Source organism: Strix uralensis, chromosome 14 (assembly GCF_047716275.1).
Source record: "Strix uralensis isolate ZFMK-TIS-50842 chromosome 14, bStrUra1, whole genome shotgun sequence".
Classification (NCBI taxonomy): Eukaryota; Metazoa; Chordata; class Aves; order Strigiformes; family Strigidae; genus Strix; species Strix uralensis.
The window spans coordinates 2,330,534-2,353,979 of record NC_133985.1 but is presented as its reverse complement, the minus strand read 5'-3'; the positions used below and the strand labels follow the sequence as shown (position 1 = coordinate 2,353,979).

Here is a 23,446-nt window from a genome sequence, read left to right as displayed (position 1 = left end):
TCTCGCGAGAGCGGCCGGCTGGTGGCCGCGGGGGCTGTTGCAGCAGCGGCGGCGGCGGCGGGCGGAGCGGCGGCGGCGGCGGGCGGCGGCCGGGGGCGGCCGAGGAGGAGGAGGAGGAGGAGGAGGAGGAGGAGGAGGCGGAGGAGGCGGCGGCGGCGGAGGCGGCGCAGGGGGCGGCGGCGCGGGGGGGGGGGGGGCGCCGGGCGAGAAGCGGCGGCGGCGGCGGCCGAGGCCGAGCGGCGGCGGCGGGCGGCGGCATCATGGCGGACAGAGACAGCGGCAGCGAGCAGGGCGGCGGCGGCGGGGGCGCGGCGGGCGCCGGGGGGCCGGGCTCGGGCGGCGGCGGCGGCGGCCCGGGCGGCGGCCTGCAGCACGAGACGCAGGAGCTGGCCTCCAAGCGGGTGGACATCCAGAACAAGCGCTTCTACCTGGACGTGAAGCAGAACGCCAAGGGCCGCTTCCTCAAGATCGCCGAGGTGGGGGCGGGCGGCAACAAGAGCCGCCTGACCCTCTCCATGTCGGTGGCCGTCGAGTTCCGCGACTACCTGGGCGACTTCATCGAGCACTACGCGCAGCTGGGGCCCAGCCAGCCCCCCGAGCTGGCGCAGGCGGCCGACGAGCCCCGGCGGGCGCTCAAGAGCGAGTTCCTGGTGCGGGAGAACCGCAAGTACTACATGGATCTGAAGGAGAACCAGCGCGGGCGCTTCCTCCGCGTCCGCCAGACCGTCAACCGCGGCCCGGGGCTGGGCTCCACGCAGGGCCAGACCATCGCGCTGCCGGCCCAGGGCCTCATCGAGTTCCGCGACGCCCTGGCCAAGCTCATCGACGACTACGGGGTGGAGGAGGAGCCGGCCGAGCTGCCCGAGGGCACCTCCTTGACTGTGGACAACAAGCGCTTCTTCTTCGACGTGGGCTCCAACAAGTACGGCGTCTTCATGCGGGTGAGCGAGGTGAAGCCCACCTACCGCAACTCCATCACCGTCCCCTACAAGGTCTGGGCCAAGTTCGGCCACACCTTCTGCAAGTACTCGGACGAGATGAAGAAGATCCAGGAGAAGCAGCGGGACAAGCGCGCCGCCGCCGCCGCCGCCCCCCCCGCGGGCGCCGGGGCCGAGCCGCCCCCCGAGGCCGAGGCCGCCGCCGCCGCCGCCGCCGCCGCCGCCGGGCCGCCCGGCGCCCTGCTGCAGGCCGAGGAGCCCGAGGAGGACTGACCGCCCGCCCCCCCGGGACGCGGACTGGCCCCGCCGCCGGCGGGAGGGCGGGCGGGCGGCGGGGCGGGGGGGCGGCGGCGAGAAGCCCTCCCCTCTGCCCGGCGCCCCCCCCGGCAGCGCCGCCCGCCCGGCGCCCCCCGCCGCCCGGCAGCAGCGCCTCCGACCCGCCACCCATCGCTGGATGTTCCTCCACTTTACCCACCGTATCAAACAGTAAGCAGCTGCTAAAACAAAAAAAAAAAAAACAAAACAAAACACACAAAAAAAAAAGTCAAAAAAAAGTAATAACATTATATATGAACTGTGTTTCCTACTTGATTAAAAATATAAAGAACTGAGTGTTTATTTCCCTAATTAACCGAGAACTTTTGTACACGTTTAAGCTATTATTATTAAAAGTGTTTGCAAAAATGGTCAAGATTATAATATTGCTGAATTATATAAAAAAAAAAGTCCTTTTCATGTTGAGCTAACATTTGACTTTAGCACAAAAAAAAAGAGATATTTTAGAACACGTAAAATAATATTTTTAGTTTTTTCTTCTCATTTTGTTACCAAATTTCGAACCTTACATGGAGGTTACTATAGTATATTTGACACCCTATATACCTGTGATTAGAGATGTGTATATATATATGAGGGCTAGGCATGCTGTGTGTCTGAGCTTTGTCTAAATGTTATGCAGAAGTTTGTAGAGTTAAAAGGTACGTAGGTTTAATTCATGCAAGGTAAACAATAAGTGCTCTCTTTTATACAATATGCATTGCATCTGGACCTTAAACATATAAAAATGGTCAGTGAAACTTCTGTGAACATGAAGAAAAATTATTAAAAAAGGCATTTAAATGAAATTTGCTAACTTGTGATTTTTACGTTTGAACCAAAGTTATTCAAATAGTAAAAAAAAAAAAAAAAGAAAAGAGGAAAAGGAAAAAAAAAGAGAGAGAGAGAAAAAAAAAGTAAAGAATTTCCTCCCATAATATTTTTTTCTGCACCTGTTTGGTTTACAACTGAGTAGGCGTATTGTCATTATTGTGTATATGAGATGTACTTGTATTGTTCATAATATATTTTTTTTATTCTGTGTACTTAAAGTACTTAACCTGGCGTGCAGCGGTTTCCAGTCAACCTGTTTTGGACAGCAGGTAGCGAGTCTTTCCATGTCGCCACTGGCACTAGCACTATCTCCTAAACTTGTGCGAGGTCCGAACCTGTGCTTTGGTCCCTGCCATGCCGCGAAGGGCTGCGGGCCTGTTAGAAATCAGTGCGACGCAATTGCAGAGTAATCCTACTGAGCCATGGGGTTCGGAGTTTTCGTTTAAAAGTGAAAGCCAAGCCGGTGTGTGTCTGTAACGGATTTCCATGTAGCTGTGGTGCTAGTTATTACTGGCTACATACCTGGCGAGCCTAGCCGTGCCCTTCCCTCCCCGTCCCAGCCTCCTCGCTGGCGTGCGTGCTTGCGGGCTCTGGTCGAAGCCTAGGGTAGGGAAACGCAGATTTGTCAGAACACTAATGTGTCCAGGTGTGTTCTCAAATTGAAATTTGTTTGTAATAATAAGAAGAATAATAATAGACTTTTACAGGTTGTTTTTGTTGTTTTGGTTTTTTTCTTTTAAAAAAAGTTGGTGTGCTTTTAATTGACTAACTTCTTGCTGCTGTATAGTAAAATATTAATATATTTTTATCATTAAACTGCTGCATGACTATCATCATTATGAGTGAAGAGAAAACATAAAAAAAAGATGCCTTAAACAGTGAAAACAAAACTTTTTTTTGCTTTTTCTTTTCTTTTCTTTTCTTTTCTTTTCTTTTCTTTTCTTTTCTTCTTTTCTTTTCTTTTCTTTTCTTTTCTTTTCTTTTCTTTTCTTTTCTTTTCTTTTCTTTTCTTTTCTTTTCTTTTCTTTTCTTTTCTTTTCTTTTCTTTTCTTTTCTTTTCTTTTCTTTTCTTTTCTTTTCTTTTCTTCTTTTCTTTTCTTCTTTTCTTTTTTCTTTTTTCTTTTCTTTTTTCTCTTGGCCAGAATTCAGTAGACGGTGTTTCAGAGAAACTAGGATCTTGTTCTGCTCAGAAGTTTTTTTGGGATGCAATCATTTTTCTTAATGCTCTTGGCAAAGTTAGCTGTCTGGTAGACCTAGCTGCTGCACGTAGAAGCCACCACCTGTACGAGCAGGAGCTGCCTGTGCTTTACTGGTGGTCAAGGATGGAGTTTCAGAAGGGTGGGGAAAAAAAAAAGAGCTTGTTTTAAAGAAGTTTATTTCCTGCTGTCTTTTTATTCCCATTTGAAATTATAATTCCCTTTTTCTTTTTCTTTTTTCTTTTTTTTTTTTTTCTGAGATGTACTGTAAGTGTCAAAACAAGCTGTTTCCATTGTACCATGCATTATTTCCCTTTAAAGAAGTTTGCTGTTAGTGTTCACAGAAAGTTAAATATGAGATGCCAGTAGTGAGGTGTTTCTGTTTCTTTTAAACAATCACTGGAAATGTTTAAAATTGCTTTAATGTGCACTTTCCTCTTTCCCAGTAGTAATGCAAGCTTTCAGAGTGCGTAATGTGACATTTGAAATGGTTCTCAATTGCATGTAAACATTTGTCTGATAACCTGCTTTTGAATCGGAGGGTCTGGATGGGCAGTTCCATCGATTATTGTACTTCAACTGTGATGTGTGCGGGACTGCATTCTCCATGCTGCTAGCCGTAGTTAGGAAATTAATTGCTTTGGTTTTGCTACTTGATTGATTGTCTCGGTCCTGCTGTTCACTCCCCTCTCAAAGTTGTCGCGCTGCCGACGGACGCGGTCCGGCGCTCGTCGCTCCGCGCTGCTGCCTTGTGTCCCCAGCAATCAGCAGCGGGAGGCGATGAGAGCCCGGCAGTGCCCGTCCAGCCCCTCCCGGCTCCCGGCAGCGGCGCTGGCCCGGCGGGCTACTGCCGGGGGCTCCTGCTCGCCCGCGCCGCCCGGATCCTGCCCGGGATCCGGCTGCCTGGAGAAGCGCAGGGGCCGCGCGGGTCCAGTCAAACCAGTACAGCCTGTAACAGCCCACTGGCAGTTTTGTGAACAGTGTCTGAGAACTTGTGGTCAGTTTTTGTCTCGTTTTGGGTTTCTTCTGCGTGTTTCGTTCGGTTTTGTTTTGGTTTTGTTTCGTTTTTTTTTTTTTTTTATTTTCCTGCTTTTAACAGATGTTATGTATGTTCTAGGACTTTATGAATGATGATCATGAAAGACTAAAATGACTGTAAAGGTTCGTGGGATTTCGCTTCTGGTTCTGTTATTGTTTTGATTTTTTTTGCCTTTTTTTTTTTCCCCCTGGAGGTGCTCGGTACTTTACCAAGGCTCTAATATCTCAGTATTTAAAACAAAGTACAGAAAACCCTGTTTAATGTTAGAAGAAGAAAGGTATATTTGACCATATGTGTTGTTTTAAAAAGAGACAGTATGCTCAAATGTGCCAAGATAACCTAATTCCTGAGAAGTATGCCTTATATTTTCCTTGATGATATGCTTTTAAATGTCTTGTAGAATAGGTCCAAGAGCATGATAAAAACTACTTTATAATGACTTCATGCAAGAAAACTTGAAATTCATTGCAATACTGACATTATTTTATTTTTAAGTCAAAGGGACACTGTCAAGTAATTTACCGTTGAAATACAGCCACCCTTTAAGTGGTTTTATGCTAACGGAGAAATGTCCTCCAAATTAAAAGTCCTTTTTTTTTTTTTTTGGTTTTAAAAAAAAAAAAAAAAGAAATTGCTCTGTCTCTGAGAAGTTAAATAAAAAAGAAAAAAAAAAGAAACAGAACGAGCCGCTGTTGATTCCTGCCTCTTCTTTGTGGTCCTGCTTGCGATGCTGCCGCAAAAGCGACCCTCCAGCTGCCCGCGAGCAGGAGGCGACTGGCCGGACCCGTCCTGGCTTTAGCTCCAGGCCCGTGGCCAGGGTCAGGGCTTGGCCGGGCAGCCGTGCCAGCCATCAGGAACTCAGCTGTGGGCGCGGACAGGGCACTGCGCTGCCAGCCAGGTGTACCCATAGGCGGTGGAGAGCTTTTTTGGAAAATTCAATTTTTAAAAAGGAAAAAAAAAAAAAATACTTGACAGTGTCGCTTTCTTGCGTATCCCTTGCAGGGGTTGAAATGTGCTGGGTGCTCGCTGAGAAGCGGTTTGCAACCTGTAACTTGTCTGTTGTACAGCGCAGAGGGGCTGCCCGGTGCGGGCAGCGGGGGCCAGGCAGGGACGATCCTATGAGCAAGGCAGAATGCTGCCAGTGATTTTAACCCCTGCTCAGAGCCGACCAATAATTTCTTTTTTTTGGGAGCAATTACTTTGTTGCCTTTAAAAATAGCACTGTAACCACCTTTTTTTATGATTAGCTGTAGTATAACCTTTGTCCCTTCAAACTATGCAAGCTATGAAATGTAAATTAGGGATCAGTTAAAGATAGTTGATTATATTCAATCAGATGGCATTCATGCACTAACTGGAGTATATACAGATAAAGCTATTAGAGTGACTTGTATGCTAACAGCAAGATATAACATACCTACCTATTCTAAAAAAATGACTATTAATATTGTATAACAGGACTGTGGGGGTTGGGAGGGGATGTTATCTCTTAAAAGGGGATTTAAGATTTTTATAACTGTTTTTTCCATCAAACTTTAATATTTTTGTCAAATTTTTAGGTATTTAATTTGTAAAATAGATTTTACTTTGTACTGGCGTACAGAAAATAGGGGTTGATTTAAAGTTTTTTGAAGCCAAGTGATCAAGTACATTTGTAATAAAAAGTCAATGGATCTATATCAGTCGTACTCACTGTTTTCATTTCTTGTACGTTCTAATGCAGTGGCGCTGTATGTCTCCCAAGGAAAAAAAATTGGGGAGGTGGGTGGAAGGAGAAGGCAAAAATGACAGCATTGGTGCTGCAAATTGATGCAGCTTTCCATACGCAAGTGGCCCGTGGTCAGTGGAGATTTGGTAGATACGCATTTTTACTGAAAAACACGGTGCACTTTTTGAAGACGGGTTGATGAAAACCTGACGTTTTTGGCATGTGTTCACTTCATGCTTCCACCTTGGTGCCCGTAAACTCTAAAGCCGCCCTTTGGGAAGTGTGTTTCCCTGGCACTTAAGAAAAACAAAACCAAACAAAGCAAAACTCAGATTTCTTCTAAGGTGGTGAACTACGGCACTTCACGTTTTTGCACCTGCACGCTGTCTCCCTCAAATGTCTGCCACTTTCTTCTTTTCTCTAAGTTCAACCGGTTAAACTTTTTTTTTTTTTTTAAAGTAAAATTACTGAGTGTTTTGGATTGAAGACTTCAGCAGATCCACCGAGTTTGGATCCAACACCTTGCAGAGCACTGATATAATTAGTTTTTGTTTGCTTGTTTGCTTTAAACCCAGACCTGCCATTTCCTGTTCCAGGGCATGTACCAAATCTGATTGACTTGTCTGTGGCAGAAGTTGTGGGAGCTAGAAGTGGAGAATCCTGACATTAATGTACAAGAATGCTAAAACAGGTTTACATTTCAGGGGACTCTCATGAAACACAAAAACTCAAAGTGTAACTAGAACCAACCAATTTCCTGGGCTTTGCTAGTCCAACAGGTAGAAAACGAGTCTCAGGTGAGTTGGAAAGAAGGCAGCAAAAGCAAATTCTTCCACAACTGTGCAATTTATTTGCTCATTCAAAAACCTGCTGCTTCTTACTGCCTTGGTTTGCTTTTGGAGAGATAGGGCTCTGCCTAAAGCACTGGAAAGTTTCTCTGTTAAAACAACACTGTCAAGAATTTTTTATTTAATTGCAAATTTAAAATCCTGATTTGCACCTTTTTTTTTCCCCTTTTTTTTTTTTTTTTTTGCTTTGCTTTGCTTTGTCAGGCTTACCTAAATTTTCCTTTTATTTTCTTACTATCCTCCTCTGCTGACTGCCTACTCCTTGTTAACTCAGCTTGTGTAATTGAAGGGGTACTGTTCATGTTGGTGTTTGGACTATCTGGAAGAGGAGTCCAGGGTAGTTTTAAGTTCTCGTGCTTGTCTTTGTATTTTTTGCACATGCACTTCTCTCCCTGAAAGTTTTACTCTTTTTGGCTTTCTTCTATAACACGTGAAGATAGGTGAAAGGATCTGAATTTTTGGTAGCAGAACAGAGAAGCGGGCTGCATGCAAAGTGTTGTCAAAATGTTTTGACAAAACCGACAAGGTAAACAAGAGAGTTCCATTTTTATTCTTGATTCCTTCTGCTGTTGCCATCTCCTGTGCCACTTGCAACAATGAAAGATAATTTCAGCCCAGAGCTTTTTTTCAAGCCTGTGGTTCCTTTTACTCTGCTCACTTGCACATGATTTAGCTCGCTGGCACTGCAAAATGTTGTGTGTGGGTTGTGAACGTGGCAAGGAGATACGTATATATAGTTTAAAGCTAGTTAAGGTTAATCTAAACGGACTTTCAAAATGATAACCTTTTTTAAAAGCCTGTTTTAACCAGAGTCTACTCTTTGGGCCTGAAGTTCATGGCATTTTTTTTCTCTCTTAAGTGAGATCTCTTGCGTTGAAATTGCTGAGGGTGGTAGCCTGATGGCGCAGGAAGGATGTTCCTCTCGTGTGACAGCTGAAGTTCCTCTTCGGAGTTGGGCTGCCCGCTCTGCTCCCATCAGCGATGCCGCCTGCCTGCTCCTGTACCGTTCATGCCAGATGGCCTTGGGTCCACTCTGGGAGTTTCTCTTAGCCTGCCTATTCTTCTTTTTTACTTTTTATCTCTTCAAAGCATTTCAGTTCCCAGTGGGGCTGTGTTTTAGCAGCACTACAGTCTGGGGGAAGGTCAGAGTACATAGCGGTCTGCAGTGCATCCCACTTCTTGTGAAATCAAAGTGGGCTTGTCGTTAGTGCAGGTCTGAACAGCTGTAGATAGCAGAGAGAACGAAATGCCATCATTTTTAGGGATTCACAGAGTTACTTCTCCAATGGAAATTTTATTGCAATTTGGATGGCATAAAAGTTGCTGCTGGAGAAGTACGTTGGAAGGGGCAAGACGAGCAGGTTTGCTTTTGCACATGCCTTCCCGCAGGCAGGTATGGTGCTGCTGTCGCTAACAAAGACATTTCCTGAGCTGGTGGACTCAGGCGGATACCAAGCTGGGTGAAAGGAGAAGCTCCTAGCAGTCGCAGCAGAGGAGGCATTGTCCGTCTGGAGGGTGGGAAAAGGCTTTCGGAGCAAGGCAGGAGGACTGGGCTGGCAGAGGTGGACAGCTGAGGTGCACCTTGGCCGCCGCTCGAGTGCTGCAGCACCTGAACTGGTGTTCAGGGTGGAGGGTGGGTGGTGCCACTTGTAGAGAAGCACCTAAGAGCCAGGTGACAACAGCTCTGGCAGACCCTTTGCCACGGGTGGCCGAGGGGTGCCAGGCAGCCGATCCCAGGGGAGCACGGGTCGGTGGGGGTGTGGGGCTGAGCTCCCCGCCTGGGGTAGCTCTGCTGGCCCAGTCTCTGCAATTCGGTGTCCGTCTGTGGCTGAAGCCAGACAAGCAGTTGTGTTTTTTGGGAGAGTCAGAGCATGTCTTGCCTGCCCCTATAAAATTAGTAAACAGTTGTGTAGCCTGTTTCAGGCAAAATATAGAAGAGGGAGAGTTGAATTCACACGGCGAGGAACGAGGCATGTTTTCACGGAAAAATGTCAGCTGGAGATTAAGTGAGAAAAGATAAAGATAGAGGACTTCTGGCCCTGCTATCTGTCTTTTGAGTGTTGACTGATTAAAACAAGTCAGAGCAAATGGCTGGATATCCCTGAACAATGCTTCACTGTCCCTCTGCAGATCAATACTGCTGGCGCTTTTTTGCCTGAAGAGGGGGTCTGGTCTTTTTGCTCTGGAAGGCGCCACGTCCAGCCAGGATGGAGCCCTGCTCAGGCTGGCTGTAGGTTTTGCCTGCATGTGGGTATTGCCTCATTTTGGGTGACCAGGACCTTGCAGCAGATGTCCCTGGGGTGTCTGCGGTAGCTTTGCAGCTCAGGTCAGACGTGCACTTCTGCAGCGAAGTGCTCTGCTGTCCCTGTGTAATGTACCTTGGTTTTATCATAGAACAGAGCACATGACCTGATTTGTTTTGGGTTTAACTAAGCCAAAAGACAAGCTCTATCAACCGGTGGGAATAGGTTGGTCAGACCAAGCTAGAGCTCGTGGGAGAGTAAAATCCCCGAAACACAGATAATGTGACTGTTGGGTCCTGAGCAGTGACTCGTTTGCTGTCAAACTTGGCTCTGGCTGTGCTGATTGCTCGTGTAGATGTAGCCCCAGGTAAAACAGGAGACCACCTGTGTAGACAGCTAGCCATTTATGCCCCTTGTTGTCTTGAGGCTTAGGTTCATGACATGTGGTATACTTCTGCTCCTTTCTGGATCAGCCATCAGCTGGGAGAGCACTTGCTTTGAACGGGCATCTTCTGGATCTCCCCAGCAAGTAACTCGGTCTTAACTCGGATAATTCCTTGGCTTTGCTGATCATCATTTGGTTTGCTGTCCATCCTGTCGTTATCTTTGCAAAAATACACACCTTAGCCTTTTAAGCTTAGGCCATGTTGGAGATGAAGTGAAAAGAGGACTGGCTGCAATGCTGGCTGTGGGAGTTTGTGCTGAGCCTTTTTGGCTGTGGTGCAGAAGGGTTTTTTTCTTGAAACACTATCTTGAAATATGCAGGAAGCGAAGAAAAGCTTCATTCTTTCTATCACAGATCGGAGAGGTGAGAGGTGTGGAGTTATGTCTGCAGCATGGAAGGTTGCGTCCCTCTTGGCTAGCGAGACCTTGGAGGGAGGCGGCTCTTGTGGGAGCTGATCCTCCGTGCTGCCAGGAAGCCAAAGTACATGCCTTGGAGAGATTTACTCAGCTTCTCAGGGAAAAACCTCTACACATTGAAATGTCATCCCAGTCAGTATGTTGATTTCTATGGAGAGCTGCTCATAAAGGTGGCTTGCAAATGGCACCTGAATCCCCGTGACCACGTTGGCCCCAATGGGTTTGGATTTTGTACTGGACACAGTGCAGAGACCCCGTGGCAGCCCCCGTGGGTGACCGTCTCCATGCAAGAGATCATGTCTCACTAATGCATGTCAGTGGTTTTGACTGTGAGGTGGCACTTGTGGGAAGGTCTGGGAGCTGAGCCTGAGCTCTTGGAGGCATCTCAGAGACATCTCATCATCCCACTGGACCGATGCACAGTTGCTCTAGGGTGGGCCAGCACAGGGCGCTTCGGGGCTGGCATGCAAGGACATGGGAGCTGTGAGGTCTCTGCTGCAGGGCTGACCCCCACTGGGGTGTTTTCAGCTCCTCTGTGTCATCATTTGTGCTGGTGCTGAGACGAAGCTGCAGGCTTCACACAGTGGCTGAAGGAGGCTAAATCCATATAAGATATATGCCTGAGTAATTCATATCGGTGAGAGTTGAGAGTGGAGAAAACGAGAAGTGGTGTTTTTTTCCATTGCTGATGAATGTCTTGATGTGCGACTCGAGCTCAAATCACCAGGTCCTCATCATATCTGCAGTGCCCTCCAGCTGGTACGTTAGCCCCAGTCAAAGGCTGGGGTGGGTTTTGTTCTAACTGTGGGTGGAAAGGCGTGCTGTCACGTGCCAGAGCGCAGGACAGCGTTTGTGCATCTTGGGCAGGACCTCTCCGCGTAGGACATCTCGGAGCAGCACTGTCATTTGAAGGTTTAGCCACGTTGGTTTGAGTGTCTTTCTCTCCCCCAGGTTGGGTTTGCTGTAGTGTCTCACTAGGGAATATGTTTTATTTCTCCATGCTCTGTCCTGGTTGCACAATAGTTTGTGAATGCGATGCAAGCTGCTGGCTTTATTGTCTGTAGTCTCCCGAGGTTTGGAACTTGCTTTTCCTGGGCTTGCCTTTTGCTTAGGCATCTAGTATGGGCAGAGGAGCTCAAACCAGCACCTCCTTGGGAGTGTGCATCAGCGTGTCAGCGTCAGCCGGTCCAGACTCCTCAAAACTCACCTGGGGGTCAGGAGGTGGGTGCAGGGTTTTCAGGGGCCGGCCAGCTCTTCCGCATCAGTCCAGCAGAAGCAGGTCCAGCTGTCTCATTTCTAGGCAAACTGTGAAGGCTTGCTGATCTGTCAATACTTCAAGAAATGCCGGGGCTAGGAAGCGTGGATAAAGGATTTTGTGAAATCTGGTATTTAAACCTCCCACTCAAGTGATGCTGAGGAGAGCTGGCAACGTAGCATTGGCTTATCAGGAACTGTGTGGGCAGGTCAACTTAAGAAAAATGTTGTGTGAGCAGCACCAGAGGTGAAGAAAAGAAGCCAGTGTCTTGTCAGGTGCAGAGTTATAAATGGGGTCAAAATTTCTTTTTATTAAAAAGATTATTTTATTTAAATAATAAATGACAGTAGGATCACCATTGCTAGGGGCTGCTGAAGGGCAACGAGGCAGGTTTCTGAGCAAAATAGGGACTACAGGCTTCAAATTATTTTCTAGCATTAATAATTCTGAACTAAGCACTGCAAATTCATGTAATTGTCATCTCTGCTTTCATGCATGCAAGCAGTTTGATTTGTGGATAGATCTTCTGACAGTATTCAGAGGCTCATTCGATCTTTAAAAAAAAAAAGTTGGCTTCTGAGCTTCAGCTGTCGATAAAAGTCCTGGTAAATGAGTCCTTGCAGGCTTCTGCAAGGCCATATGTAGCTTATCTTGTCCAAAGAAAGTCTCTAATTGGTGCTTTAAAGTAATTAAAAAAAAGACTCCATTAACAGTCAGTCTATTTTTAGTTTAAAGATGGACTTATATGGTCATAAAGTAAAAATCCTAGCTTAATTATGGAAATCGAAGAACATTGCGCTAGGAGCTCCACACACGAGTGCAGAGCGGACACGCTCTAAGAGTTACTATTTTCTGATAAAATACTGTACAGTGCAACAAGTGGAGGCGCTCCAAGCTCCAAAAGTGTTTTGAGGCCAGTGTTGCTGAGCTGGTGAAGAGATGGCATTAAATCATCTGCAGGTGGTCATGGTCTTCACCTCGGCACTGGCTGCCTTGCCTTTTATTTGTGGAAACTTGACTTGCAACTGGACAGGATTAAAGGGATGATTTATAATTTAAGATAACAGAGTTGTCCTCTGTTCTGGAGATTCCTCTAGAAGCTGGGGAAGTGGCTCTGGGAGGTTTGGATGGCAGAGGATTTGATCGTGGGAAATAGAGGCTCTGCTCCCAATGATGAGGAGGAGATCCATCTGATTGCCTGTTGAGTGGACATGTAGATCCTAGAAGATAGCAGAGTGCTTGGGGCAAGCCTGGGGCTGTCACCCTTGAAACTGAGATACTTGGGAAAATTGGGTGCCTGGGAGGAAGACAAAATTTAGGACATGGTGACACCTCTTCCTAAAGACTTAATGCGTGCCTGGGAAGATGACAGAAAGTAGGTGAAGTTGAGAGCCATGACTTTGCAGTGTGGGCTGGTTTGCACCTCAGCCGAAGCATCCCTAGACTGGTGACGCAGAAAGTGGACAGGGTTTTGGGAGGATGGACTGAACACAGTGCTGGTGGAAGGCTGAGGCTGTCCAGGCTTGGGCAAAGGTGCTGAACAGGAGTGCTGGAAACAAAAACCTCTGCCCATTTCTCCTGGAGGACAAGGAGCGAGTTTTCGGCGTGGGGTACGAGGAGGTTGAGAGCAGAGTTGTGTACGTGGGAGGAGCAACCGGCTGTTGGGCTGCAGATTGGGATAAGAAATGGGGATGTGGTCCAAACGAGAAAAATGTCTGTAGACCAGTGTGGAAACATGAAACAAAAATAGTTGTTGTAGATTACTCAGTGGTGTAAAAAGACCTTGGCATAGCTGCTCTGATTGAAACATGGTGGGGGGTGATGAAAATCAGTACGATACTGCATTACCTGCCATCAACTATACCAAACAGGCATGCTAGGTCATAAAGGTGCGAAGGAACACTAGATCTAAAAAGTTGCTGTAAAATCTGAGAGGAAATTGGAGTAGTGATGACCACACAGCCAAATTTATGTTGGATATAAATCCCGTATTTTAATGACACAGAGGTATTAGGAAATTTCCTATTCCAGACAAGAAGGTGGTTATGGGTTTCATGGGGCTTGTGAGAAAACCAGGCTCATGCATCTTCATAAACCTGTAAGAAAAAGTAAATTCAATTATGTCTGTGCTATCTGGTCAGATTGTTTGGGAAGAAGCTGGCTACCATTTTGGTGAACAAACATCTTGATTTACTTAAAGGATCATTTCTTGTAACAGCCTGGTATAGAGTTAGCCTTGATTTAGGACTAAAACGTTATGAACTGGTTCAAGATATAATTACCATTGAGTCATTAAATAGCAGTGACCACAGTACAATTACAGGTTCAGCATCCTCAGGGGTGGAAGGCGCTGGACTAAAAATGAGTCTTGTGTTATAAAATATTGCAGAGGAGAAGATCAGAAAAATAAAGTCCTTAAACTCATCAAGGCAACCCCATAGATACCTGGAAAGGTTACAGATATCCAAGTTAGGCAGAGTAAAATATTTATAAAGTTATGAAGTAAAATAGTTATAAAGGAAGGGACTTCTGGCAGGACTTCATCAAAAGACAGAAGTCCAAGTCTTGCAAAGTAGACTGAAAGAGTCATGCTGTACAGCAGGTAACCCGTGATCTGGAAATTAAGCAGTTTAGGAGGGACTTTGAAGATCTGTTGGCCTCAGGGAGCAAATGCTATCTTAGGGTATATCAGAGAGAAGGCTGGGGAGAAAATCTGAGCATGCAGGACTGAAGGCACAGTTAATTTTCTGCACTACTTCATACTACTTAAGTGACTTCTCCATGTCATTCTGGAGCACAGGGCATGTTTGAGAGCCTACCTATCCATCACATCGTCCTTTTGGATGGTAAAGATAAGGAGCCTCCCTCTGAAACTCAAGGGTTTAAGGCAGAGATGCTGGAACAAAGTAGTAAAGTCAAGTGGAAGAGCAACAGGTGTACCAAGGAGTTTCAAAAGAGCTTGAGACTGAAATGCTACAGCAAAAATAGGGCTGTTAAAAAATAGCTTAGTATTCTCCATGACTAGATAACATCTTAATGTCAGATTATTATTTTTTTAATTAAAGTATTAAACGGTGCACTGGGAATTGCAGATCAGCAACCCTGAACTCCAGTTTGAGAAAGAGGAACTAAAGTGCTCTAAGTCTTCAGTATGTGATAGGTTGGAAGCAACATACTTTCTGCAAAAAAAGGGGGTTGGACTAGGTGGCCTTTGAAGGTCCCTTCCAACCCAACCATTTTGTGATTCTATGATCAATCTCATTTTCTGGGTAATCTACCAGAATCTTTGAACATGTTGACAAACAGTAGGGGGTGGAAAATCAACTGATCTGTATTTGGATGCTTTAAAAGGTTTTTATCAAGTCCTCCCAAGAAGGTAATGAAAAATTATGCTTGTAATGAGAAGAGAAATATCATAGAGTCCTTCTTTGGTTGCAGCCAGTGTTGATCACTTAAGCAGCACAAGGTGGACAAAAGTCTAGTTGGAGATGGTGATCAAAGGCTTCCAGGTCTGCTTCTTGAGTAGATCTTCAGTCTTTGAGCAAATTAGTTTCCTCTGGAAAACACTGATTCATTAAAACCAGAGTTGCCCGGTGGAGAAGAGTTGATTTTCATTGAACTTTCCTGGTTGCTTGACCGAAGAGGAGAAATAAGCCCAGAATACTGGGTAGCATGGCATCTAGGTTTCTCCTGTGATGTGACACCTCCAGTTCAAATTCCTACCCTGATCTTGACTTGCAGATCTGCCAGATCCCAGAGCATGCCTCAGCAATTAATGTTGTGGATATGTTCTGTTTTCTTTTGTTTTTACCAAGAAAAACCTAAAAGGTTTTGGTTTTGACAACGGGCAGACAGGGAGGGAGTGGGGAGAGAGGTCTGGTCAGCATTTTCCAGGTCTCATCTAGCTCTGTTCTTGAGGGAGCGTTGTCCGTGTGTGTGTGTGCGTGTACGTCTCTTCCCAGGAGACTAGGAGGACCCATAGCAAACTGGTGTGAGCTAGAGCAATGCTTTGCTGCTCTACCTTAGTTTTAGGCTTCTTAAAAGTCTAGAAGTCATGGCAAATACCCTTGCTTCTCCCACCTTCCCTGTCTTCAGTAGATCATGGTACCAAAGAGCAAGTGCTTTGACAAGTCGTAAATAGGAGCGGGTTAACTGCAGGCACCTCAAGGCTTTCAGTTAGAGTTGGTGTTTGACTGTAAGAATTGGCAATGGAAAGAGCAGAGTGGTTGGTTGATACTAGAGAAGTGACTTCAGCCTGGCCACGACTGGAAGATTCAGAAGAGCATGATAAGGTCTGGGACGGTGAGCATGCAGCGGTGCGGGCCGACCCTGGGAAATGCAAGGCAATAGGCAGGAGAAAACAAAGTAATTTTTAATGCTCCAACAATATTGCTAGGCTTTAAGTGATTTGCTCATTCAGGAAGAATATCTGATTCTGGGTAGCAAAAGCAACTGATGTGAAGGTGTATAGACCACCATAGAAAATAACTGCGTATTACAGATTTAGGTGCTCAGGTCTGAGAGGCTGCTGTGCGTGAACTCTCCTGTAACACAGTTCATTAGACCCCCATGGTGTCCCTGTGCTGTTTTCCCTTGGTAACCTGGTGGTTGTCACTGGCACAACCTTTGTCCCCTCCCCCTAGAAATACTAATTTCATTAGATTGCTCACTTCTAGTTAAATTATACCAGCTGACTTTGAAGTACTTAATATAAAAATGTTGTGATATGCTTGCATGATAGTTACTTGATATAAGAAAAAAAATCTCTTGTGCTCTCTCTTTAGGAATTTGGGCTTTGAGTTTCATTGGGGAGTGTTGTACATACCCAACTGCACGGGATCAGGCCCATCTCTTTTTAAAAATGTATTTCACATCTGAGATTAGAAACGTTCTACAAGACAAATCAGAAGATAAAGTTGACTGTTACAGGCTCAGATGATAATAGTGACTTGTGCTAAAAGGCTGTCCATCCACATAGAAAACTGCACAGCTGCTTCTGTTTAACTGCTGTCAAAGGTCTGGCATCTTGCTAATAGTATTTTTTTCTAAATGTACTGAGTATACTTGCCTTTAAATCCTGTTAGGTACAGATAATTATTGTTGGTATTCTGTAAATTAGCTCTATACTAGCATTCACATTGGACTAGGCTTAATATTGTGAGTGTCAAAGATGACTTGAAAAAGGAAAATTAATTTATACCCTTTTAATGAGGTTCTGCCCCGTGTAGGGGGTTGTTTGTAGAAGTACCAGGAGTGTACAGCTGTCTTCCCCCTTTTACTTGCTGTGATTCTCTGCAGGAGAACATACAGATTTTAATCTATTTTTCCATCCTTTGCAGACACTGAGATATTATCACAGTGAGGTCCATGGAAAGACCTAGATAAACCTGGCCATAACGCAGAGATAATGCATCTTTTCCATTTTTTTTTTTTTCTTCTGCTGCCCATCAGGCCTCTGAGCTTTTTTTTTTAAATGTAAAAAATTTAAATTGTTTGAGTAAAAATCACTTCCCTCATCTGTCCGGTGTGACATCCTCTAATATTTGTAGGTCTGTTCAGGCTGGATTATTTGTCGTCTTCCAGAAAAGGTAGACGGGAGTGGAATTACTAATGCCAAAAATTGCCCACGGCAAGGGAGGGAAATCCTTGTTTTCAAGACAAAGCCCATCCGGACCCTTTTCAGACACCCCGCAGCACACCGCCAGGGTATAAATACCTACTTTTTCTTTTCCAGGTGATCTTTAAGGCCAGGTAGCAGCAGGCAGGGTCAGTCTGTTGGGTGGATGGGCTGGGGGTCCTGCCCTGCGTATTTGGCCTGCTTCAGCATCAAACCCAATGTTTTTTAGGCTGGGCTTTTGTCCTCCAAGCAGAGCTCGGCCCTGGCACAGCCAGCCCTGGGGGTTGTCAGTGCCGTTTGGCATCCCCGCTGTTTGGCGATCCTTGCATCTTCACAGGCCCGAGACCCCCAGCATCGCCACGGGGATGCTGCCCGCGCATCACCCAGCCACTCGGTGTGCATTTAGGGAGCTACATGTGGTTGGCTTTCACTGTGTCCTCAATTTTGATCCCCAGGGCAGAAAAATTAGGACTTTCTCAGTTAAAGAAAAAACAAAAAAGTGAAGCAAAATCTCTGGAGAGTGGTGTTTTCCCGCAGTAGTGACAGCTGTTCACCACCCGCTTCTGTTCAGCCATGACCCCTGGTTCAGTTCTGCTGGGTTTTTAGCCATCTTGACCTCATGTTTGCAAATATTATTGGTAATATAATGCTCTATGTACAAATGTCTGTGTGGCTCATGTGTATGTTTCTGTGGTTCAAGTCAGCCACAGACTTCTGGAATTTCATTGTACTTTGGTTAAATGTTGGACTTTTAACTCTTCTACTGTATGGCTTCTTGATTTCTCTTGTCCAATGTGGACCAACTCTATTTTTGGAAATAAATAAGCATGTAAATAAAATGAATGGGTTTATGCCACTTACAAGAAAATGCTTTATTTAAAATATACACTCAGTCTTGTATATTTTATGGTATCTCAGGGAGTGGATGAGGCTCAGGCACCAACAGCACTGGTGATGAGATACCATATTATGTACAAATTCATTTCCAAGTGGTTTTGGAAGAAGACTTTCCATCTCCTGAGCCAAACCCCCGTAGGACCAGCCTTGCGGAGGGCGGGGGGAGAAATCCAGAAAGAAACGCGTAGTTTAAGGGGGAGTAAAGGAAAGAAACACGACTTTCCTCTCAACACAAGGCTTCTGGTTTGAGGTGTCTGGGTGCCAAAGATGCCGCTGAGTGTAGGGATGCTGCGGGGCAGTTCTCGGCTCCTGCCCAGGAGCACGTGGAGATCAGGAGCACGATGACTTCTTTTTTTTCTTTTTTAACTTCTCCATATAAACCAATATTTACCAGTAATCCTGTGTTTCTGTTTTTGTTTTTTGGCAGACTTTTACCAGTAAATATCGGTTTATTCCTGAAACCAGAAGCCCTAAACATACCTTTGTTAATAAGGTCAGTTGTCATTTTGTCTCTCTCGTTCCCCGCTCCCCCCCAGTACAACCTGGCAGGTGATTGAAAGGTACCAAGTTTTCTTTCTAGTTTTCCTGCTCTGCATCTCTGGGAACTGGAGCCCGCAGGACCTAGAGCCTTCTGTTGGTAACGTAGACCCGAGTTTACAAATTATTCTTTTACCATTTTAAAGCCTGCTTTTAAGGACAGAGGTGTTCCCGGCTGCCCACTACGGGAACTGGTAGAAGCCCCTGCAAATGCATAAATTGTTTCACCTCTCTGAAGCCTGCGGGTAGGTCTCTCACAATCATCTCCAGGCTTGGGGCTGAGAAAATAATTTATCCAAAAATATACACTAAAAAATGCCATTTCTATTTTACAGTGAGCAGGACTGGGGGAGGGAAGGGCGGGAAAGGAATTTGAAAATTTTTTTTTCCCCCCCCGTTTTTTCTGGTTTACTGCTAGAAAGCAAGTGTGACGTGGGGAGGAGGGAGAGAATCTAAGCGTTGCCCTGCCTAAACTGGTTGTAAACTCTTCCTCCAAGGCTGGGAGAAAGGGCAAGTAAAAGGTCTGATCCTTAAAAGGACATTGCTAGGTGTCTGGACCCCAAAAGCAGCTGGCGCTTTTTAATGACGGGAATTGCTTTAGGTCATTTTTTCAGAGTTTTGGTTTAAACCAAGACAAATTGACTTGGGAGCGTTGAAGCCTTCTTTTTTTTTCCGCAAGTGTTTGCAACCCAAACACAACAGCATTATGCTAATACTCAAGAAACAGAGAAGCTGGCAAGGAATAGAAAATGAGTTGACTGCTTTGTGACACATGGTCCAAGCCAATTTTTTCTCCCAAGCAAACAAAATGCAAAAAAACCCCAAAACAACAACAACAAGAAGAACAAAAAAACAAACAAAAAAACCACCAGCCCCAACCCCCCCAAAAAACACAACCTCCCAAAAAAGCAAACCAAAGGGGATCTCAAATGTCCAGTCTGGTTTTATCGTACGTGGTTGTTGAGAGCGTTTTTTGGCATAGCTGCAACCTAACTATGTCCCTTTAAGGAGCACCAGTGGCTAATTTCCTCCTAATGAACCCAAAAGCTGAGGTTTTTGCAGTTTTTGAGTGCAGATCGAAGCATCTGCAGCCTTAGTTGGAGTCCAGAATGAGGGGAGCCCTTCCAGCTGTGCACTTTGAGCTGAAAACTACCTTTCCTCCCCTTTTGCAGCCTGGGTGGTTCTGATTGCTGGCAGTTCTGTAATACAACTTTAATCTGAGCAATTGAGGCTGGTCCTACATTATCTTCAGACGTCTTTCGGAGGACTCCTGTTACCAGTTTGGTACTCAAAAGCTACACCCCACCATCAGAAGTCACTTTTTTTTTTTTTTTTTTCCAAAGGCAGTGATAGATTACCCTCTCTAGCTCTAATGGAAAAACGATAATTGCAATGCAACTTTCTAATAAATTGTTCATATATTCATAATTCCGTTGCAATCCCAAATTGGAGAAGAGATCTGTTAAAGGTATATATTAGTCTAGATTTTTTCTTATTGTAAATACTGTAATTTTATAATACTGTCAATATTTTATTAACTTAGAAATATTTAACAGAGTTTAAACTATGGTAGTTGATTTATTTATAGGTTTATGTTGCAGCCAATATTGCATTACATTCTAATGTAAGATTAACTTTCAGCATGTAAACATTGATTCAATATATCTTTGGAAAGATTAAGAGAGAAGACTCTCGCTCTTAATCTGTAATACTTATCCCCCAATTCCCAGTTTGGAATTATTTAACAAAATATTAGGAGGTTTTTAAGAGCTCATGAATCTAATAACTGCAGTTGGATTTGAAAACTTGAATTTTGAAATGTACCTGGCTCTTTCATCCTGTGAACAAGTTTGCTTCAATATCTAATCTATATAGTACGGAAGTCTTTATTTTGAGCAAAGGGACACTGTCAGATCAATTTTAGATTCTTGTTTGGGGGCGGGGGGGAGCAAAACTCATGCCAAGTGCATGTGTGTTTAATTGCAAGGGGAAATATCCTTTTTTTGTTGGTTTGGGTATTTGGCTGGAAGCATTCCTGCAGCAGTTTGCATCCTGGCAGCCAGGGCACGGGGTGGAAATCTGGCTGCTCCGAGGAGTCTCTCTCCCGTCCTGGCGAGAGGCGAGATGCCCAGCAGTGCTGCTGCGGTCCTGCCATCCCTGGCACCGACTGTAGTCAGAGCTCTGTGAGATGGGTAAAAGTGCACAAGGTCTAAAACTTGCCAATTTTTGACCAAAGTTTTTGCTTTTTTTTTCCAAATCTCTCTCTCTCTCTTTTAGCCTGATGGTGTCCCTTTAACAGCATAAAGATATTCACGTTCTCTGAAAAACCATTAGAAGTGATTTTCTTTTTAAGGCAGGGGAGAATTGGTCTGTAATATGTTTGCAACGTAACTTGCATAAAAATACCAAATATATATCAAGGGTTTTCATGGGAGTTGGTATTTTTTGAGTGTAAAAGTTAATCTTTATTAGAGATGTGCCAATCTATACTGCTTTATTGTAGTGTTGTTACACTTAGGCATTTCAGTTAACTTACGAATATATACTGTAACAGTATACTTTGTACAGATTTATTTAAAATTTATTTGAAAACTGAAATAAAGTAGGCAGAAAATAAAGATATTTATTTTTCATTTGACTATGTAAGAAGGTATCATTCTTTTGGTTTTAGTGCACTGGTGTACCAAGCCTCAGAACCACTGCTTTCTCCAGCTCATAGGATGCTTTTCCAAGACTGTGGATACGTGTATGTGTACTGCTGTGTTGATAAGTAAATGCCAACGATGGAGTTCGTTGCTTTTATACATCCCAAAGAGAAGTTCTCCACCGTTCATTTTCTGTTTTCTGACCGAAAAGGCGTGTGTTTGTGAACAGTGTTCACGCAAGTTCTGCCATCCCACACTCACATCAGCTTATACCAATGCCAGGATGGGAGGATTTGCCTGCGTACCTTCCCCAAAACACCCTGGTCCACAGTGGCATCGTCAGGGAGCAGTTCAAACGTGTGTCCTTTGGGCTTTGTGTAAAGCAAATGCAGAACAAGAAAAATCGAGATGTTAAATCCATTAGAAAACAAATTCCTTATTGTACAGTAGTATGGAGATCTCTAGTCAACCTGCCATTAATAATAGATTCTTATTTTTTGAATGATCTATTTAAAAGAACAGCAAGCATTGTATTTGCTAGTAAATCTGAAGTGTTTACATGGAATTACTAAATAAATTATTTGATCTAAGATGGCTCTCATCAGTGCTGATTTTTAATGCTGGAAATTGATTTTGGCAGCTGCTTTTTTAGTTCGTGCTGTTCTTTAAAAATCTTCCAAAGCAGGTTTTTTCAATGCATCCTCGTGTTTTAAAGTAGGTTCTAAGGAAGATGGAAAGCATGTCTCTCCCCGCGAGGTCTGACAGGAGTGCTAGCTAATGTTTTCCAACCCTCTCCACGTCATGAGACTGCCCCTTCCTATCCCAAACCGCTGATGACATTGCTGAGCCAGAGCAGGATGCTCTGCACCGAGAGCCCTGCGGCAAATGGTACAGCTTAGCTGCAGCTTTCGCTGGTCTGAGTCCTGGTGCATGTGTGTGTATATATATATGTATATATATATGTGTGTGTATATATATGTGTATATATATATGTATATATATATGGGGGGGGTAGTAGAAAGTGTTGGGATAGAGGTAAAACATCATCCTTCAAGGTAACGAGTTGTTCGACTCGGTTCCAGCGTGGCTTGGTCCTGCCTCCCGCTGTGCCGAGCCCCATGCTCCCGGCCCCCTGAGCCTGCCCAAGCCCCTCAGGTCCCCTCGGGCAGGAGAAGCTGGAGCTGACCCTGCTTTGGGTCAGCACTGAGGCTGAAGGAGACTCTGGGGGGCTTCCAGCCCCTCGCAGCAGCAGAGGACTGGGGTGCTCCCTGCCGGGGGGCTGGCTGGCGTGGCTCCTGCAGCACTCCGGGGGCGCAGGATGGGACAGGGGGGCTGCAGCCCGGCGGGGGGGTGGCAGGGGTCTGGCTGCAGGCCACAGACGTGCAGTTGGAGGGAGAGGCTGGATGGAGAAAGCCCTGTAAAAGGAGCAGGCAGGAATAGCAGGCAGGCGTTGCAAATGCCGAGTCTGGCCACACTGTGTCTCCCTCCAAGCACCGCATACACTTGTTCTTTCTTAGGCGTTCGAAACTGGGGAAAAAATGAAACTATAAGCAATGCGATCTATCCCCGCATTTCTCATTTCCCAGGCTTTCTTATACAGCATTCTAAGTCACCTAATGTTTTACTTAATGCTCTCAACACTAGCTCTCTGGTTAGAAAACCCACTGAACACTTACATTATGCACTATCTGAAATTTTTTTTGGACCTGGATTTCATGCTTCATATTCAGGGCAGGATTCCCGTCCTCCCCGTGTGCTCACACCACGGTGGCACTGCTGGCTGCTCCGTGACTCAGCTGGGGAGTGCTGAGGCCAGACCCCACTGCAGGCACACACCCGCTCCCCCTTCCCACTCCTCTCACCCTGGTTTGGAAAGGTCCAGGATTTCAGTTCCCTGGCTCTGCAGTGCAGTCACAGAATCACAGAATCATCTAGGTTGGAAAAGCCCTTGAAGCTCCTCCAGCCCAACCATGAACATCACCCTGACCATTCCCAACTCCACCAGATCCCTCAGCGCTGGCTCAACCCGACTCTTCAACCCCTCCAGGGATGGGGACTCCCCCCCTGCCCTGGGCAGCCCATTCCAACGCCCAACAGCCCCTTCTGCAAAGAAATCCTTCCTAAGAGCCAGTCTGACCCTGCCCTGGCGCAGCTTGAGGCCATTCCCTCTTGGCCTGGCGCTGGTTCCTTGGCTCAAGAGACTCATCCCCAGTTCTCTGCAACCTCCTTCCCGGCTCTCCTCGAGCCTTTCAGCCCCAGCTGCTCGCCGATCACAACATGCTGCACACCGTGCTGCTTCCATTGGAAATAATTCTGCTCTCCGCTTATTCTTCTGAATGATGCATTTATAGGCATCTTTTTCTCATATGAGAGCTAGCATGTGGTTATGAGTAGTATATTCCTAGTAATTTGCTTTCTGGTTTGTGGGGAAATTGAGCACACTGATAAAATGGCTACATTTATCTGAGTAACATCAGGAAACTTATTTGGGACAGATGTTTCTCCAAGCTGAT

At 45.5% G+C, this 23,446-nt stretch overlaps 1 protein-coding gene across 9 annotated transcripts; it reads left to right on the top strand.

Moving 5' to 3' along the window:
- Positions 1-187: 187 nt before the first annotated feature.
- On the top strand, positions 188-21,523 carry PURA (purine rich element binding protein A). Of its 9 annotated transcripts, XM_074884124.1 has the most exons (5): positions 188-1,424; positions 18,179-18,244; positions 18,332-18,388; positions 19,461-19,756; positions 20,960-21,523. In XM_074884124.1, the coding sequence occupies exon 1, from the start codon at positions 261-263 to the stop codon at positions 1,209-1,211; it is 951 nt and encodes a 316-aa protein (XP_074740225.1). In that variant the 5' UTR covers positions 188-260; the 3' UTR covers positions 1,212-1,424; positions 18,179-18,244; positions 18,332-18,388; positions 19,461-19,756; positions 20,960-21,523. The 9 variants fall into 9 exon arrangements, with proteins under 9 accessions (XP_074740225.1, XP_074740228.1, XP_074740224.1 ...); XM_074884127.1 differs by lacking the exon at positions 19,461-19,756; XM_074884123.1 differs by having other exon boundaries at positions 19,461-21,523.
- Positions 21,524-23,446: the final 1,923 nt, after the last annotated feature.